General features: G+C 39.0%; 1 protein-coding gene across 1 annotated transcript in view; it reads right to left on the minus strand.

The window, feature by feature from the left end:
• Positions 1–3,176: 3,176 nt before the first annotated feature.
• LOC114533419 (mucin-19-like) overlaps positions 3,177–19,861 on the minus strand; it is a 51,393-nt gene continuing 34,708 nt past the window's right edge. The window contains exons 23-56 of the mRNA XM_028554934.1: positions 19,551–19,801; positions 18,879–18,908; positions 18,468–18,698; positions 17,430–17,921; positions 16,903–16,941; positions 16,400–16,450; positions 15,431–15,667; positions 14,990–15,193; positions 14,594–14,878; positions 14,408–14,485; positions 14,174–14,192; positions 11,821–12,038; positions 11,382–11,585; positions 10,981–11,271; positions 10,789–10,866; positions 10,373–10,618; positions 9,927–10,130; positions 9,437–9,817; positions 8,914–9,159; positions 8,479–8,682; positions 8,073–8,363; positions 7,859–7,903; positions 6,973–7,445; positions 6,282–6,549; positions 5,822–5,848; positions 5,625–5,693; positions 5,459–5,503; positions 5,293–5,337; positions 5,127–5,171; positions 4,962–5,006; positions 4,823–4,867; positions 4,546–4,710; positions 4,141–4,264; positions 3,177–3,636 (exon numbers count right to left, since the gene is read on the minus strand). Coding sequence (XP_028410735.1) covers positions 4,143–4,264; positions 4,546–4,710; positions 4,823–4,867; positions 4,962–5,006; positions 5,127–5,171; positions 5,293–5,337; positions 5,459–5,503; positions 5,625–5,693; positions 5,822–5,848; positions 6,282–6,549; positions 6,973–7,445; positions 7,859–7,903; positions 8,073–8,363; positions 8,479–8,682; positions 8,914–9,159; positions 9,437–9,817; positions 9,927–10,130; positions 10,373–10,618; positions 10,789–10,866; positions 10,981–11,271; positions 11,382–11,585; positions 11,821–12,038; positions 14,174–14,192; positions 14,408–14,485; positions 14,594–14,878; positions 14,990–15,193; positions 15,431–15,667; positions 16,400–16,450; positions 16,903–16,941; positions 17,430–17,921; positions 18,468–18,698; positions 18,879–18,908; positions 19,551–19,801 — 5,674 coding nt within the window. The 3' untranslated portion in view covers positions 3,177–3,636; positions 4,141–4,142. The remainder of the gene's footprint in view (positions 3,637–4,140; positions 4,265–4,545; positions 4,711–4,822; positions 4,868–4,961; positions 5,007–5,126; positions 5,172–5,292; positions 5,338–5,458; positions 5,504–5,624; positions 5,694–5,821; positions 5,849–6,281; positions 6,550–6,972; positions 7,446–7,858; positions 7,904–8,072; positions 8,364–8,478; positions 8,683–8,913; positions 9,160–9,436; positions 9,818–9,926; positions 10,131–10,372; positions 10,619–10,788; positions 10,867–10,980; positions 11,272–11,381; positions 11,586–11,820; positions 12,039–14,173; positions 14,193–14,407; positions 14,486–14,593; positions 14,879–14,989; positions 15,194–15,430; positions 15,668–16,399; positions 16,451–16,902; positions 16,942–17,429; positions 17,922–18,467; positions 18,699–18,878; positions 18,909–19,550; positions 19,802–19,861) is intronic.

Genomic DNA, 19,861 nt, shown 5'->3' on the forward strand with positions numbered 1-19,861 from the left:
CTCTCGAGCAACATACCTACCAACTTTTTTTTTTTTTTAGCGCCATGAGGAACATACCATACTGTTCTTGATACCCAATCTTGTACTTGATAGTCCACGACTTTACCACAAGGCTAACTGGTGATTGTTGGAAGCCTACACCAACTTATTCTCCATAACCTTACCATGTAATGTTAATAACGAAAATTTCCATCTAAAACGATATTCGAACCTTCGACTGTCGACACATGAGACCAACATCTTTACCACTAGACTACAGGAACTTGTGCTGAACGACTATGGTTATTTAATTTACTTTACCCTTTTCATTAAGTTCATAATAAAAAACGGTTATAGTGGGATTCGAACCATCGATTTGCCACTCGAGAGACCATTGTCAGATTACAAGGTCTTGTGCAAACGACTATGGTTATTTAATTTACTTTACCATTTTCAAGAAGTTCATAATGAAAAACGGTTATGGCAGGTTTCGAACCATCGTTTTACCACTCGAGAGACCATTGTCTTCGCCACTAGACTACAAGATCTTGTGCTGAACGGTGACGGTTATTTAATTTACTTTATCCTTTTCGCCTAGGACATAATGAAAAACAAGTACTACGTTTGGACTCGATCGAACCATCGATTTACCACTTGGGAGACGATTGTCTTCGCCATTAGACTACAAGATCTGGTGCTGAATGGCAATGGTTATTTAATTTACTTCAGCCTTTTCGCCAGGGACATAATGAAAAACAATTACACATGGATTCGATACATCGAATTACCACTTTGGAGACGATGGCCTTCTTCTCTAGACAACAAGATCTTGTGCTGAACGGCGAAGGTTATTTAATTTACTTTATCTTTTTCGCCAAGGACAAAATGAAAAACGGTTATGGTAGGATTCGAATCATCGATTTACCACGTGGGAGACCGTTGTATTCACCACTAGACTACGAAAACTTGTGCTGATCAGCTATGGTTCTTTAATTTACTTTATCCTTTTCGCCAAAAAACAACTACACTTTGATTGGAACCATCTAATTACCACTTGGAGACGATTGTCTTCGCCACTAGACTACAATTAAGATGCTGGGCTGAACAGCGATGGTTATTTAATTTACTTTACACCTTTTCACGAAGTTCATAATGAAGAACGGTTATTGTAGGATTCGAACCCCCAGTTTGAAAAGCGGGAGAGCACTGCCTCACCACCAGACCAGTAGAACTTGTGGAGAATTACTACAATATTATATTTCATTACTGAACCTTTTTTTGAGGGATTGTATATAAATCAATGATGTCAATGAGTTTATTTTCATTATGATGACGATTTATGCTCTTTTCTAAAACGCACATAACTTTGCATTATATTCGTAGCTTTTACCTAATATCAACCATTTCTGTTGAGGCTATATTATCATATGTATGGAATTCTTTGAGCAAAGAAGTATACGTATCCATAAGCTAGTTATATGTGGCCCAGGTGAAGCTAATGGTTACGGTGCGATTGTTTATGGTCAATGAAAGCAAGTCTGATTTCACAATTCACAGGTCACAAATTAAAATTTTAGGATAATCGTTTTCCAATACGGTGTGGATAATGAACATTCTTGATTCTTGATTTAATGTAATAGTGCACAAAGTGCACGAATAACCACGTGCACACATAAAAACGTAGATAATTAAAGATAGCAAGCCACATGCACGACGCATTTCTGCAAATTTCTATAATTAGCATAAAAGGATTAGCTACTATTGCATCAGCGCTTGGTGTTTAAGGTTATATACGTAGGACCAAAATTAGACCATTCAACCAGCGTGGTTAGCCAAATCAAAATATTTGACATCATAACCAAAGCATGATTATATGATATGATTTAATGTCTGTATATGAGCACGAAACGTTCTTGCAACTTTACATAGGACAAGCATTTGACCATTAAAACAGCGTGGTTATGCATATCAAAATATTTGACATCATAACCAAAGCATGGTTATATTGTTTAATGTTTGTATATGAGCGCCAAACATGCTGGAAACTTTACATAGGGCAAGCATTTGACCATTAAAACAGCTGTTATCCATGTCAAAATATTCAGTGGCGTAGCCAGCCCGACAATTTAGTCATGCTATGCTAATGTTTTGGTGTTCATCGACTGTGAAAACAATGAATTTCTAAAGAAATGAATAATGATAATTGCATAAAATTTGCATAGCATGACTAAATCGTCAGGCTGGCTACGCCACTGAAAATATTTGACATAATCACATCATATAAACCAAAGCATGGTTATATTGCTTAATGTTTGTATATGAGCATGAAACATGCTTGCAACTTTACATAGGACATGCATTTGACCATTAAAACAGCGTGGTTATCCATATCAAAATATTTGACATAAAGGCTAATAAATCCTTCAAGACAAAATTTTTCAAAAACAAAATGTATTGTAAAATTTTTTAAAATACCTTCAACTTTTTATATATTCAAAATCCGCAACCATGATATAGGCACTTTTAATTTGAAATAGCCGCGTTTACATATAAAATTTTAAATGAAGATAAAATTATGCCAATTGACATTTTCAAATATGGTTTCATATCATCTACCGCACTTTGATTCGACTAGATTTTTCGAGAAACAAAATTTCAATAGAACAAACTTTGAGTTTTTACCTTTGACATTTCGATTTATACCATCAACAACCTCGGAAACAATTCCTTATATATCTTCATATAATAAAATATTCAAATTCAGTTTTTGTTTTCAAACGTCAGGTATATGTTCAATTGCTTCCGTGTTTGCAAACATAAATATCCTATAGTTCTAGACAGGGCCGTAACTAGAACGATAATTGGGGGGGTGTTTATTCATATATTCAGTTTTGCCCGACGGATTTCTATTGTAAGCTATTGCACTTACAAAAGAAACTTGTCGGGCAGAACTGAATATATGAATAAACACACCCCCCCCCCCAATTATCGTTCTAGTTACGGCCCTGGTTCTAGAAAGTCTCCGTCAAGTATTTTTGATTTCAATACTTTGCTACTTTGATCACTGCGCATGTCTGTTTAATATAGTAATATGTGATTTCGCGAGTTTTAATCTTTTAACTATATTAATTTGTTAATTTTAATAAATGTGATGCTGAATCAAATTCTCACACAAAGTTTAATTTTTAAAACATATATTTCGTAAATTGTTTTTATACGAGTGGTTGTATATGAAGGTCGTTTAGCATAAACGTGCATCATGTCAAAATATTTATTTTTCACGTTTTGGGAGAATGGACTTTAAATCGTTAAATATTGCGACGCAGATATTTAATACTCTTCTCGGATTGAAATATTTCATCTTGGCTGTTTAATAAATGGAAAAACTATCACTACACCTGCCAGTTTATGCTAAACGGGCTTCAAACAACGAGCTCCGACAATACACAAATTTATGGTATATATTTACACACAAAATCTAGGTCTAAATAATATTTTACATTTAATTTCAACAAAAATAATTTGCTATTTAATTATTTGTACAACAAACTTAGTAATTTACGGATATACTTATATATAATATTAGTTGAATATTTAACATATTAAATTAATTATTAAAATTTATCAGCATTCTTAACGATGATTGAATTAATAAATCTACAGAAAAGAATAAAATGATTGTATATTATTACTTTATTGTATCAATAATATGCAATAGTATGGAAAAAAATGTAGCTACAGATAAGGTTTTTTTAAAAATTTGATGCAAATAATATCCAACAAAATATATCCGCAAAATATAAATAAAAGTCAGGGGCCAGTTGTATAAAAGAATAGTTAACTTGTAACTGTAGTTAAGGACAGAATTGGCCGATAAGAGTTGTATTTCTAAGTTAACTTAGATTTAACTATGCTTTTGCAGTTTTATACAACCGGCCCCCGAAGGCTTGTGCACACGGCAAGCTAATGTTTCCAAGCTAAAACGGTTGCAAACATTATCTATTTGGGGTAGAAGCTAGAGTTAATTTAATATAATATTGACAGCGCCACAAAGATGGAAAGGTTGGGTCCTTACCCACGAGTAGGTGTGGGGAGGGAGTATGTCTACCCTATCCCTTAATTACTGACGCGTCTAGGCCAACCGAATTGTGTAAAACTCACCGTTAACAGGCCTTGCAAGATTTTGGACAAATTTCAATCATGGACGTTCTGCTGTCAGGATCATCGCACATTCCATGAGAGGCATAGATACGGCATTTAGTGTAACTGTCACTGCATGTTTTCACTGAAAAAGTTAACACAGATCCAGTTCGTTAACTATGATAACATTACCACATTACCAACAGTAAAATCCTTTGTTGTTATAATTTTAAAAACGGTTTGGTAGTCCTTAGACTTTCAAAACCTGTTTTTAATTGAGTTCAGAAGTCAGTCAGCTCGCAACTACCAGGTTTTTGTTTATTAAACGAGAGCTTCGGCCTTGCTTTTGAATGTTTCACCTTAAATATTTTCTCTGTTTGAGCAAGAAATTACACAAAAACTCTTTTCGTTGCAAGAATTTCGTACCTTTTGTGGGATGTTTCATGTTTGCCATCGTCTGATCTCTTTGCTGGTTCATTTCATCTGTTTCCTGTTGCTCTTCAGACATGCCGTTATCGCCCATCGTAGAGGTATCGCCCATCGTAGAGGTATCGCCCATCGTAGAGGTATCGTCCATCATCTCGTCTTCCACTGTGAAAAGTGAACAATAGATTTAATAAAAGAGACTCTCAAGAGAAAATCTACGTATCAAAGTCAGGCGTTTTAAGTCCTGATCAAAAGCAAACCGTAAATTCGTTAATACCTGGCTTTTTCTGGGGCGGTAGTGACCCTGGACCGCCAACCATAGCTACAAAAAAGAGAAAAGTTCAGCAAGTTAGTAAAAACTCTGAAGATCTGATGATGCTGTAAAAACATAAAAAATATTTTTCCTAATGGCTTGCCTGGTTTAGTCTGAGGTGGTAATGATCCTGGTCCGCCAACAACAGCTAAATAAAATAAGAAAATTTAGTAAAAATCCAGTTCATATAGAGGATACATTCTGACATTTAAGAGCCAATAATGTTTTAAAACCATTCAACTACTCAAAGTTATTCAGAATGGCTTGCCTGGTTTAGTCTGAGGCGGAAGTGATCCTGGTCCACCAACAAGCGCTAAATAAAATAAGAAAATTTAGTAAAAATCCAGTTCATATAGAGTATACATTCTGAAATTCAAGAGCCAATAATGTTTCAAAACCATTAAAACTATTCAAAGTTATTCAGAATGGCTTGCCTGGTTTAGTCTGAGGCGGAAGTGATCCTGGTCCACCAACAAGCGCTAAATAAAATAAGAAAATTTAGTAAAAATCCAGTTCATATAGAGTATACATTCTGAAATTCAAGAGCCAATAATGTTTCAAAACCATTAAAACTATTCAAAGTTATTCAGAATGGCTTACCTGGTTTAGTCTGAGGTGGTAATGATCCTGGTCCACCAACAAGCGCTAAATAAAATAAGAAAATTTAGTAAACATCCAGTTCATATAGAATATACATTCTGACATTGAAGAGCCAATAGTGTTTTAAAACCATTACAACTATTCAAAGTTATTCAGAATAGCTTGCCTGGTTTAGTCTGAGGTGGCAGTGATCCTGGTCCGCCAAGAACTGGAAGAGGCTGACTAGGCTTTACAACTACAAGTAACAGAGGGACACATTGAATGGTTTAACCCCAATCTTAACTGCTAAAGTGATTCAGTGTGGATCTTAGGTATCATAATAATGATCGATATTATCGATGATAAATCAAATGATGATCTTACCTGTTGCAACGCCCGACGATATAGGCACTAAAGGTAAAACAGTAAAACTATATGTACCATTGCCTTAAGTCGATTTTTGGATATCCAAAATCAGAGGGGAATTTCAGAATAAATCGATTGTAAACCATATTAAATTTTGCATCAATTTTGCACCCAAATACATTCTTCGACTGAACTAAAAAGAGGCTCGTCTTAATACCAATGAAATGGTGATTAAAAGTCACAGATTAGGTTGCAATTGAAAATCAGTGCGAGAGATCATATGCATGAAGACCAGGAAGCACCGTTGGTGATTTATCCATCTTTGGGAATGAAAAAACGCAATCAGAAAAACTGATAGAAATCGCAACTCCAGAAACAAATGATTTCGAGGTAGCCATGATCTTCTAATACAAATGATGTTGAAGATGATACGAATCCACTATACTTGTGAAAAAAGCGGTTGGCGAGTTTTACTTACAATGTTCGACACCGCCGGCGACGGTGACAGCGAAGACACCAAGTTTACCAACGGAGACGTGCGAGTATCCAGATGGTTTCTCGTCGTTCCATGTGGTTCCAGTTGGATTAGCTGCGCTCACACCCGCCCTGCTTTTTATTCCACCAGTAGGCGTTACACCCCACACCTGTCCACCTGGTCCAGCGTCAAGTTGGGTTAGTTGGCCTTCGACAAGCATCCATGTCGTTCCTGTGGGTACTGACTGAGTTTGCCCTTGTCTGAAGTAAACCTGGAGAGATGGTAACAGACAAAAACAATCAAATTGTTTGATAGCATTCTGGGTGAAACCAAGAATTCCATGAGCGCCATGCTATAATAGCTAACTTCTTTAATACATGCCCATCCTCGACTAGTTCCGTTTCTTCTTTAATACCTGCCCATCTTCAACTAGTAACGGCTGTATTCTAAGGATTCACTCACATTCAAACTCACTGAATGCGATATCTTAAACATCTCGTGACAATTCAATGACGGTATTCCCATATTCGAATAAGAGTTTGATTTTAAATGTTGAACATATTTTGTCATTGATTGGGAAAGCACAAACTCCCTCATTAATCAACATGAACACAATTTCTATGCATGTGTCCCACCAAATGAATGTGAGTGAGCTTTTGGAATACGCGCGAAAGGTTTTCAGAAGGTGACTGACCTTATTGCTCGTGGTCACGACCCAACATCCAAACTCTCCACAAGACATATGCTTAGGCTTCTTCTCGAATGGAACAATAGTCCACCCGGTTCCCTTGGGATCAAGCAGTGTGACTCCACCACGGCAATAAATAACTTGTTGTTTATTTATTCCACAGAGTACGCCTAATGGTCCAGAGTCGATCTGCCTGAGTTTGCCAGTGATGGTGTACCATTGTTTCCCGTCAGGCAACGCGTCGGTAACGCCAACGCGAAGTTGTATTTCGTCTTTGTTGCCGATTGCCCAAACCCCAGACTCCCCAGCCGTGACGTACTTCTGGTTGGTAGGGACGTAGATCCATTTACTAAGGTCTTTCAGCATGTACACAGCATTACGAATGTTGATGGCCCAAACTGCATTGGTTATACCCGAATCTATCTGAACGATTTTCTCTATCTTCGGATCGAGCGGAATTAGATTCCACATTTTAGGAGCTAAAGAAGGTAAAGATAGAAGATTTGCATGGCGTTTGATGCACCTAAATGATAAAGATGACAAGTGATGACAAGAGAAAGAGATTCTGGTCCACCGACAACTAAAAAGATGACAAGTGAAACAGTGAAGATGATTATATTAGATACTATCGATATTGTGATTTTACTATCGATTATGTTTAGTGATGGGATTAGTTGGTTAAACCATGATTGATCTAATGTGAGCTGTAATTGAGATTTGGAAAACGTGAGGGTGAACATGGTGGTTATAAATGATACGGTGGTAGTTTGAAGCAAAGTCAGCACAGCAATACATTTGTTGATGACAAGTTGCGAGAACAGTTTATTTCCTCGTGTTTACGGAAAAAATTTTCTTATAAAGGAGAAATCTCTTTCTTGAAATAAATTCCTACCTGGCAGTGTCTGAGTTGGAGGAAGAGACCCTGGTCCACCGACAACTAAAAAGCAGAATTTATAAAATTAATTCTGGAACTCTCATACCACCAGATACAGATCTTGCGATACGATATCATTTTACACAATACCACTCCAAACAATTCCTAACCAATTCAACTCCTAACAAAGCAATGGTAAAAACGCAGTAGAAAATTAAACAAAAGCTCTTACTCGGCGGTGTCTGACCAGGTACAATTCTTTTCAATGTTCCACTGAACACTGTACTACTAAGATCAACTCCATACAACTGATCTCTACCAACTGTAATAAACTTCAAAGGTAGTCCACCAACTTTCATCCAAGATGTACCCATTGGAACAGCTGCGCTTACTCCAGATCTGCGATACAACTCGTTCTTACTGTTGACACCCCAAACCTTGCCGTCAGGTCCTGCTTCAAGTTGAACCAAACTACCTTCGACTGCTTTCCAGCCTGTGCCTTGAGGTAAGGCGACGGTTACACCTGGAATATATTTTCCATAGTTAGGCAATGAACAGACGGGGAGAGATGCGTTTGTTTGTCCAATCAATTGAGGAACACCTGACCAGTTGTTTTAAGAGAATAAACAGTCAAATACCTTCACGGAAGAAGATCTGGTTGTTCTTGTTTACTCCCCAATGTCCATACTCGCCACATGAGATGTACTTCAGGGATCCGTCAACTTTAATCCAGCCTGTCCCGTCAAGTGCAGCGTCAGTTATTCCCGTACGACAGTATATTTCATCAATACTGCTGACGCCACAGACAATTCCCTTGGGTCCCGAATCGATCTGCTTCAAACCTGGAATATGTAAAATTGGCATATAAAACGTGATGTGAAAAGTTAGCCATGTAGCTAAAATGAACCATTTTTGTGGGTGGTTTTAATTTTAAATTAGTAAATTGGTCTATCTAATTAGAGGCCAAGTGAACGTTTTTCCTTTCTGAGAACTAAAAAATCTATAGTTTTCATTTGTAATTGAGGATATAAAAAACGTAGTTGAAGATATAAAAAAGCTATGATTTTTCAAACCTCCTTCAATCTTCTTCCATTTCGTATTCGCCATGTCTCTATAGTAGATGTTTGAAGCTGCATTCACACCCCAAACACCAGCACCACCAGATGAGACGTGGCTGAGTTTACCAGGTTCATCAGTCACTTGCACGAAAACATCGCCCTTCAGTTCGAAGATATCATTGTTGGCGTTGGTTGCCCAAGTTGATGGCGTCATTCCAGTGTCGATTTGAACCATGGGGTTCCTCAGAGGCCTCCAGGATACTATTGAAAGAAGGAAAATTCAAATATTAGAAAACATTAAAAAATAAACTTCCACCCGAAGTTTTGTTCCTGTAAGGGAAGAATGGAACAATTTTGTATATTTCAGACAGTTCTATCAGTCTGAATGTACGTCCAAAATAGGTCGGATATATATCGTGGTTGAAGACAGTAAGAAATAAAACCACCAGATTGATAAATTGTAGTTAAAACAAAAAGTGTTTTTCTCCACAAAGGTGAAAGCAAATAAAGTTCCAATAGAAGAAATGTGAACGTTTACCATGTATTGACATCATCATTTTTGGTGGGGGAATAAGAGTTGGTGGCTTAAACACTTTCTGGGGTGGAAGAACTCCGGGTCCTCCAATGAGAGTTGGTGATTGACCAGCTCCAATTCTTTTCAACGTTCCGCTGAAGACCATATTACCGAGATCAATACTGTACAACTGATCTTTGCCAACTGTGACGAATTTCAACGACATTCCACCAATTTTCATCCAAGATGTACCCATTGGAACAGCCGCGCTTACTCCAGATCTGCGATACAACTCGTTCTTACTGTTGACACCCCAAACCTTGCCGTCAGGTCCTGCTTCAAGTTGAACCAAACTACCTTCGACTGCTTTCCAGCCTGTGCCTTGAGGTAAGGCGACGGTTACACCTGGAATATACTTTGCATAGTTAGGCAATGAACAGGGGAGAGAAATGCGTTTGTTTGTCCAATCAATTCAGGAACACCAGTTGTTTTAGGAGAATAAACAGTCAAATACCTTCACGGAAGAAGATCTGGTTGTTCTTCTTTACTCCCCAATGTCCATACTCGCCACATGAGATGTACTTCAGGGATCCGTCAACTTTAATCCAGCCTGTCCCGTCAAGTGCAGCGTCAGTTATTCCCGTACGACAATAAATTTCATCAATACTGTTGACGCCGCAGACAATTCCCTTGGGCCCTGAATCGATCTGCTTCAAACCTAGTGTAAGCAAAGTTGCCATGATGTGTACTGTATCGAGTAAATGGTTACGTTTTTAATGTAACTACGGAAGGAATCCTAAAATAAACTAATTTTTTTGATGGTTTCAATTTTAAATTGATCTTTCTAATTAGAGGCTGAGAAAAAGTTTGAGAAAAATCAATTTTTAAAATTAAAACCATAACCAAGCCTTACTTTTGATATCGCAATTCAAGATGTAGAATAGCTATAATTTTTCAAACCTCCTTGAATCCTCTTCCAACTGTTAGTCGCCATATCTCTATAGTAGATGTGTGAAGCTGCATTCACACCCCAAACACCAGCACCACCAGATGAAACGTGGCTGAGTTTACCAGGTTCACCAGGCACTTGCACGAAAACATCGCCCTTCAGTTCGTAGATATCATTGTTGGCGTCTACTGCCCAAGTTGATGGCGTCATCCCAGTGTCAATTTGAATCATAGATTTACTCAGGGACCTCCAGGATACTGTAACGAGAAGGGAATTCATTACTTTCTATCTTGATTTTAAAAAGGGTAACATTACATGTCAAGTATCGGTGCCACACAATAACTCAATAAAGTCTGGCGTGTGGGGAAACTTGAAGTACTTCTTTCACAGGCGAGTGGGAGGTAACTATGGATAATGCACTACATACCATGTATTTTCATCATCAGATTTTGAGGTGGAAGACTTCCAGGTCCTCCAATAAGAGGTGGTGGTTTTACGACTGGAACTGTAGGATAAATTAAGTACCAGCTTCAATACAAAATAACATGGAAGTCAATGATAACGATGGTGATCATGACAATAAAGTGGATTTGTTAAGACACAATTCAGAGCATCTTACGTGGCAGTTTCTGAACAGGTCCAACTCTTTGCAGCGTTCCGCCGAAGACCATATTACCGAGATCAATACTGTACAACTGATCTTTGCCAACTGTGACGAATTTCAACGACATTCCACCAATTTTCATCCAAGATGTACCCATTGGAACAGCCGCGCTTACTCCAGATCTGCGATACAACTCGTTCTTACTGTTGACACCCCAAACTTTGCCGTCAGGTCCTGCTTCAAGTTGAACCAAACTACCTTCGACTAATTTCCAGCCTGTGCCTTGAGGTAAGGCGACGGTTACACCTGGAATATACTTTCCATAATTAGGCAATGAACAGAGGGAGAGAAATGTGTTTGTTTGTCCAATCAATTGAGGAACACCAGTTGTTTTAGGAGAATAAACAGTCAAATACCTTCACGGAAGAAGATCTGGTTGTTCTTGTTTACTCCCCAATGTCCATACTCGCCACATGAGATGTACTTCAGGGATCCGTCAACTTTATTCCAGCCTGTGCCGTCAAGTGCAGCGTCAGTTATTCCCGTACGACAGTAAATTTCATCAATACTGCTGACGCCGCAAACAATTCCCTTGGGTCCTGAATCGATCTGCTTCAAACCTAGTGTAAGCAAAGTTGCCATGATGTGTACTGCATCGAGTAAATGGTTACGTTTTTAATGTAACTACGAGAGGAAATCTAAAATAAACTAGTTTTGTTGATGGTTTCAATTTCAAATTGATCTTTCTAATCAGAGACTGAGAAAAAGTTCATCATTTTTGAAAATTTAAACCCAGACCAAGCCTTACTTTTGATATCGCAATTCAAGATGTAGAGTAGCTATAATTTTTCAAACCTCCTTCAATCTTCTTCCAACTGGTAGTCGCCATGTCTCTATAGTAGATGTGTGAAGCTGTGGTCACACCCCAAACACCAGCACCACCAGATGAAACGTGGCTGAGTTTACCAGCCACTTGCACGAAAACATCGCCCTTCAGTTCGTAGATATCATTGTTGGCGTCTACTGCCCAAGTTGATGGCGTCATTCCAGTGTCAATTTGAGTCATAGATTTACTCTACTCCAGGGACCTGATTACAACGAGAAGCGAGCTCATTACTTTCTATCTTGATTTTAAAAAGGGTAATATTACATGTCAAGTTCGGTGCCACACAATAACTCAATAAAGTCTGGTGTGTGGGAAAACTTGAAGTACTTCTTTCACAGGCGAGTGGGAGGTAACTATGGATAATGCATTACATACCATGTATTGTCATCATCAGATTTGGAGGTGGAAGACTTCCCGGTCCTCCAATAAGAGGTGGTGGTTTTACGACTGGAACTGTAGGATAAATTAAGTACCAGTTTCAATACAAAATAACATGGAAGTCAATGATAACGATGGTGATCATGACAATAAAGTGGATTCGTTAAGGCACAATTCAGAGCATCTTACGTGGCAGTTTCTGACCAGGTCCAACTCTTTGCAGCGTTCCGCCGAAGACCATATTACCGAGATCAATACTGTACAACTGATCTTTACCAACTGTGACGAATTTCAACGACATTCCACCAATTTTTCATCCAAGATGTACCCATTGGAACAGCCGCGCTTACACCAGATCTGCGATACAACTCGTTCTTACTGTTGACACCCCAAACTTTGCCGTCAGGTCCGGCTTCAAGTTGAACCAAACTACCGTCGACTAATTTCCAGCCTGTGCCTTGAGGTAAGGCGACGGTTACACCTGGAATATGCTTTCCATAGTTAGGCAATGAACAGAGGGAAATGTGTTTGTTTGTCCAATCAATTGAGAAACGCCAGTTGTTTTAGGAGAATAAACAGTCAAATACCTTCACGGAAGAAGATCTGGTTGTTCTTGTTTACTCCCCAATGTCCATACTCGCCACATGAGATGTACTTCAGGGATCCGTCAACTTCAATCCAGTCTGTGCCGTCAAGTGCAGCGTCAGTTATTCCCTTACGACAGTATATTTTATCAATACTGTTGACACCGCAGACAATTCCCTTGGGTCCTGAGTCGATCTGCTTCAAACCTGGTGTAAGCAAAGTTGCCATGTTGTGTACTGCATCGAGTAAATGGTTACGTTTTTAATATAACAAGACGCCTGTTCTGGCGTTAACTCCGGCGCACGTGCCAGTCTTCAATATAGAGCTTCTGAACATAAACAATGCAGTTCATATTCGCATTTAGACGCCTTGCGAACCTAAATGTTCCATCGCGAAATTCAGAAGCACATCGTACTTTAAAAAGTATAGAAGTTCAATTGTTCAAAAATGTAAATAAACCGCATAATACATTCGCTTTGTCTTACACTTTGCCTTTGGAATTCGCGCTTATATAGTTATATTAAATCTTCAATCCTGTGCAAACTACGACGAGTCAAAGCGCCCATACACGACCACATCATCTTGTTAAACGGCGAAATAGCAGCGATATTACTAAAATAGGACCAGAATCTACACGTATTAAATATATTCTTACCCCAATTCAGTCTAAACTTAATCGAAAAGCATGAAAAGAACGGTTTATTTGTTCCTCTTGGAGGAATTGCCGTATCATGCGAGCGAAATCGAATCGCGCATCGGAAAATTAGCCAAAGCTGTGCACCACAACTCTTGGGAGACAAGACTGGGACATAGATAAATCCAATCACATACACATTTTAAATACTAGAATGTTTCGCGCCATTACAGACTTGCGACGACGAAAAATAATAAAAAAAAAATAAAAAAAAAAAAAACAAAAACAAAACAAAACCGAGGCGAATTTTCAACTCCGTCGCTGACGCCGGAGTAACTACGGGAGGAAATCTAAAATAAACTAATTTTGTTGGTGGTTTCAATTTTAAATTGATCTTTCGAATTAGAGACTGAGAAAAAGTTCATCAATTTTGAAAATTAAAACCCAGACCAAGCTTTACTTTTGATATCGCAATTCAAGATGTAGAGAAGCTATAATTTTTCAAACCTCCTGCAATCTTCTTCCAACTGTTAGTTGCCATGTCTCTATAGTAGATGTGTGAAGCTGTGGTCACACCCCAAACACCAGCACCACCAGATGAAACGTGGCTGAGTTTACCATCCACCTTCACGAAAACATCGCCCTTCAGTTCGTAGATATAATTGCTGGCGTCTACTGCCCAAGTTGATGGCGTCATTCCAGTGTCAATTTGAATCATAGATTTCCTCAGAGGCCTCCAGGATACTGTTAAGAATCATTACCAGCAAACACTTTAATAAATTGTCAAAAAAAAGCATATTTCGAACTTCGAAGAACGACGTCCTGTCGTTTGGAGCTTTAAGATGACAACATGCGGGTTTATAAACCCGAATGCCCCGAATTTTGAGTTTGCAAAAACCATTGACAAATCAGGAACGAGTCGAATCTTTATTATTTTGAAAACCATAAATATTACATACCCTGTATTGTCATCATCAGGTTCTGAGGCGGAAGACTTCCAGGACCTCCGATAAGAGTTGGTGGCTTCAAAATTGGAACTATTAAAGAAATTATGTTAAAAGATTCAGCGAAAACCTCTGCAGCGAACGTTTTGTAGTTAATAGTGATGATGACTAAGCAGATTCGTTAAAATACAATCAACTTACGTTTCTGACCAGCTCCAACTCTCTCCAATGTTCCACTGAAGACCATATTACCGAGATCAATACTGTACAACTGATCTTTGCCAACTGTGACGAATTTCAACGACATTCCACCAATTTTCATCCAAGATGTACCCATTGGAACAGCCGCACTTACACCAGATCTGCGATACAACTCGTTCTTACTGTTGACACCCCAAACCTTGCCATCAGGTCCTGCTTCAAGTTGAACCAAACTGCCTTCGACTAATTTCCAGCCTGTGCCTTGAGGTAAGGCGACGGTTACACCTGGAATATACTTTCCATAGTTAGGCAATGAACAGAGAGAAATGTGTTTGTTTGTCCAATCAATTGAGGAACACCTGACCAGTTGTTTTAGGAGAATAAACAGTCAAATACCTTCTCGGAAGAAGATCTGGTTGTTCTTGTTTACTCCCCAATGTCCATACTCGCCACATGAGATGTACTTCAGGGATCCGTCGACTTCAATCCAGTCTGTGCCGTCAAGTGCAGCGTCAGTCATTCCCTTACGACAGTATATTTTATCAATACTGTTGACACCGCAGACAATTCCCTTGGGTCCTGAGTCGATCTGTTTCAAAGCTACAATACGAAAGAAGAAATGTCATGTGAAAAGTGACAAAAACCACTGTCGGTAAGAGCTTGGTAAAATGCGCAGCTTGCGAGACAACAGCATTTGTATGACCATTTCTTACTCATCTATGCAATGTTTCACGTCAGAAAGTTATCTCAAACTGACAGCCATTTTAAGTATTAAGGTGGCTCGATACAATTTTTCGAAATTTTTAGATGCACATTTTAAACAGGGATACATCTTACCTCCTGCAATTTGCTTCCATGTGTTAGTCGTTATGTCCCTGTAGAAGATGTTTGAAGCTGTATTCACACCCCAAACACCAGCGGCACCAGATGAAACGTGGCTGAGTTTACCCTCCACTGGCACGAAAGCGTCGCCCTTCAGTTCGTAAATAGCATAGTTGGCGTCTGTTGCCCAAGTTGATGGCGTCATTCCAGTGTCGATTTGGACCATCGGCTTACTCAAAGATTTCCAAGAAACTGTTACGAAATAAAGAGTGAGGTTATTTGAAAAGTGATCTACATACTAGGGTAAAATGAATTTTGGGTCCCATTGCTTTCTGTTGTCTCCCTCCCCCTTTGGTATCTACTGTACCATATCTATCTTCTTCACTGTAAGGGCTCCTCTATGCCTGGGCGCCCTGCTCCATTTGTTCCCATTACCCTTGAGAGGCGACCGGAATAGAGATGCTGTCTGCATCTGAATGTCCTAAATTGGCAGCTTCTCGTTATGGAACTAAACCAGATGGCTTTAATGGCCGGAACATTTTGGCTATGTGCACATTGGCATCGTTTTCGTTTTTATCTAGTTTATCGCTTTGAAGCCTTGTTCACACGTTCCAAGGGAAGGTATGCTCAATACATAACCTAACAAAAACGCGGTTCGACCTAGGTTAACCGCGGTGAGCCCGATATTGAACCTCGGTCGAATTCGGTCTGGCAGACATTTCTTAAGACGTTTTCGATTTGATTATTGTGTTGTCGTTCTCAGCAGTTCATAACATTCCGTTTAGAAGCGAACGGCAACCGCGATCGTATTTTTTCCCTTGCGTTCGTCTGCGGCTTCTATCGGTCGACCGCTGGACAGTACTGTATGTACTGTAAATTATATTCAACTTCTATTGCAGATTGACGGTGTTTGAAACCGTTTTGGCATGAGAATAGAAATGAAAACGCTCGAAAACGTTACCGTGTGCACGTAATCTTAGTTACCTCGTATTGTCATCATGATATTTTGAGGCGGTAGGCTTCCCGGTCCTCCCACTGGAAAAATATAAAAAAATCCTTGCTACTGATGATTTTGATGAAGAAATATGATTATGATACGAATACCAAAGTGAAACCGTGGGAACGAGGTTGGATGTGAACATGATTGTGATAATGTAATGATTTATGATTGTGATTAAGAATACGATACGATGATGATGATTTTGAATGCTTTCTGATCATGATTAAGAATGCAAATATCAATATTATAGATGTATGTATCAGATTATGACGGAGGTGCAAAGTGAATATGATGATTGTGAGTATTGTGAGTGAATATCATTATTATCATAATATAACTTAATGATGATGATAAATGATGATGATTGATGATGATGATTGAGATGATTGATGCTGATGATTGATGATGATGATTGATGATGATTGAGATGATTGATCAAGATAATGATGATGATCAAACTTGTTATTGAATAACATTGAAAACGTACCTATATTTGGTGGTAATGAACCTGGCCCTCCAACAACACCTGTGGAAATATGAGAAAGATAACTTATGAAAATCATGACAATCACTAACTAGCGTAGCCAGCAGACAATAGAGCATAATGACGTAACAAGCCGTGATACCTGCAAGGAATTCTGGTCTTAGTAGTCGTTGCTTAGTAGTCACGGCAAGGTCTATTTAGTCACGGTACAGGCTGGTTTTCATATGACACATGTCATAACCCGTCGTAATTCGTTGTAATTTGTTGAAATTCGGTTTTCAACAACGACGAACTACGACGAACTACGACGAACTACGACGAACTACGACGAACTGCGACGAGTTATCTTATACAAAAACCAACCTTTTTTTAGTGTTCCAAAATCTATTTTGGTGTTCAGTAAGTATCATTATAAGAAAATTATCAGTATAATGACTTAAAATTTGCATAGCATGACTAAATCTTAATCGACGATTTAGACGTTCCTTAAAAAGTACAAAATTCTCTAAAAACACATGAATATTACGAACCTGGATTTTGAACAGCAACAGAACCGATATATACGGTATACCCTACGTCAAGAGCATAAACTTTATTTTGGCCAACGGTAACAAAGACGAAACTCCTAGATCCAATCTTCTTCCATTTAAACCCTGATGGTGAGTTCTGGGTTACGCCGATCCTCGTGTACAGTTCCTTGTTTGAATTTACACCCCAAACCTGACCATCGGGACCAGCTTCGATTTGCGTGAGACTGCCGTCAATCTTCGTCCATTTTGTGTTGGCACCGCTCGTAAGCGCAGTGAAGTAAATCTCGCCACTTTGGGTAACACCCCAATAACCGTATGCTCCACAGGATATATAGCTCAGCGACCCAGATATTTTTTCCCACTTTGTTCCAGAGAGCTGTGCGTCCGTAATACCTGTTCTACAATAGATGTGCATTGCTTTGTTGACACCACAAACCACTCCCTTGGGACCTGAATCAATCTGTATCAAGGCACCTCCGATGAGTTTCCAACCTGAGAAAGAAAGATATATTACATATTTCTTTACTCTAAACATAATACAAACGTCTTCAACAACACTTTAAATGATAGCTCACTAGATTATTAGTAATGAATCTTTAAGAGACGATTTATGCTGGAAAAACAGTTTGAACTGACACTTGTACGGATAGGATATACGTCTATTGTAACACCAACAGCGATACCAACGACAACTGCAGCAGTAGCAATGTTACAGGGAGCTTTAACAGTGACTACGAGTACAACGTGATAGGCCCAAGCTTCAATATAGTCCGGCTGTCCAGGGGCCGGTTGTATCAAGCCCGTTTAGGTTAAACGGTGGATAAGTCAAAATTTAATAACACTCTTACATCTCTCTTGAATGAGTGAACTTGAATATTATGCACTGAATATGTAATTGTAAACAGTATCTTTGTATTACGGTTAAAAACATTTAGTTTGCTTGTTGAATAAAACGATAGACTTGCTTTCTATTTTGAGCTTATCCACCGTTTAAGCTAAACGGGCTTGATACAACCGGCGCAAGTACTTGAAACTCACTTGTGCCCTTGGAGCCAGTATTTGAGCCTTCCCTGTAGAAGATATTATTTTGCGCATTGACGCCCCAAACACCAGCCGCCCCTGACGAGACATGAATCAGTTTGCCTTCCACCTTCTCAAAGGTTCGGCCGTTAAGATAGTAAATGTCTTGAACCGCATCAGTCGCCCAGACGGTGGTTGTTATGCCCGTATCGATCTGCTTCATTGGCTTCGATAGGCTCGTCCAGGTTACTAAATAGACAGGAGATAATAGTAAGAAGACAATATGGTTCTTCCGCATTCTATGTTCTGTTCAAACAGTCTTTTGCTGACACTGACGACCATTTTTTGGCTAAAATGAACTAAATTGAGCGTCAGTTACAGCAAAAAATGGACTTTGATGTATTCACAATTCACTTTGGCCGAACGTACCTTGAATTTCAAGGTCGGTTGGCGAGGGAGCTAAAAAGAAAACATATAGTCATTATTTTTAGTAGCATAATTGATATTCAAATCACGGGTAGCGCCCGGGGAAGTGGTTAAGGAGGGTTGGCTTCCCCAATATTTCTGTTTACCCCTCAGTTTTCCCCAGATCTTTTCATGTTAGAAAAGTAGTTTTGAGTTTTATGCGATGTATGCTTCACTTATAATACGTTCTCGCCCCCCAAACCTTTTCTTTTACCCACAATCTCCCCCCCCCCATTCATTTTAACCTGGTACTGCCACAGAATTTCAAACACACGCTAGCGACCATTTCGCAGTCGAAGATGCCAAGGATGTTTAGGCCTAGACTACGCGATGAGTTGACTCGATTATCATTCTGACGAATGTAAAAGAGTGCCTATATGCCACAATCTTGCACATTTTGTTCACGGCGGAATTTGTAATGTCACATTTGTATGTTTGTGTACTAGTTCCCATACGCCAGGCTAAGAATCATATACAACAAATCGCATTGTGTAAATGGGTCTTTAGTTTTAATGTTATAGAATATTAGTTATATTACTGCGTGTGTTCTGGCCGATTGGAATATCACTTGTTCACTTTACGACAAAATGGAAACTAGGTTTTAGCTTTCGAAGTGAGTAGAAATCTTTCACATACCTGGAATTGGTGAGACTGGTTTGACTGGCGAAACAGGTTGTACTGGAGGCAACACAGGCTTGCGGTGTATGACAATCATTGGTCGCTCGGTGAAAAGGTATTTTTTCTCAATTAATTTCACCTCACTGGTCGAGGGCAATTTTATGCCGACGCTGACGTGATCGCTTCCATGACTTTCCTTCAACAGAACCTCGATGTAGTAAATTTGACCGAAGGTTAGGCTGGTGTCAGCCGATTTCTGTTCAGGGTACCTAAAATGCGCATGAAAAACCATTTATGAACGAATATTTTCTCATCAGCTCGAAAGCGAT

The sequence above is a fragment of the Dendronephthya gigantea genome, unplaced genomic scaffold, assembly GCF_004324835.1.
Source record: "Dendronephthya gigantea isolate DGI-Jeju-01 unplaced genomic scaffold, DenGig_1.0 000002F, whole genome shotgun sequence".
Lineage (NCBI taxonomy): Eukaryota > Metazoa > Cnidaria > Anthozoa > Malacalcyonacea > Nephtheidae > Dendronephthya > Dendronephthya gigantea.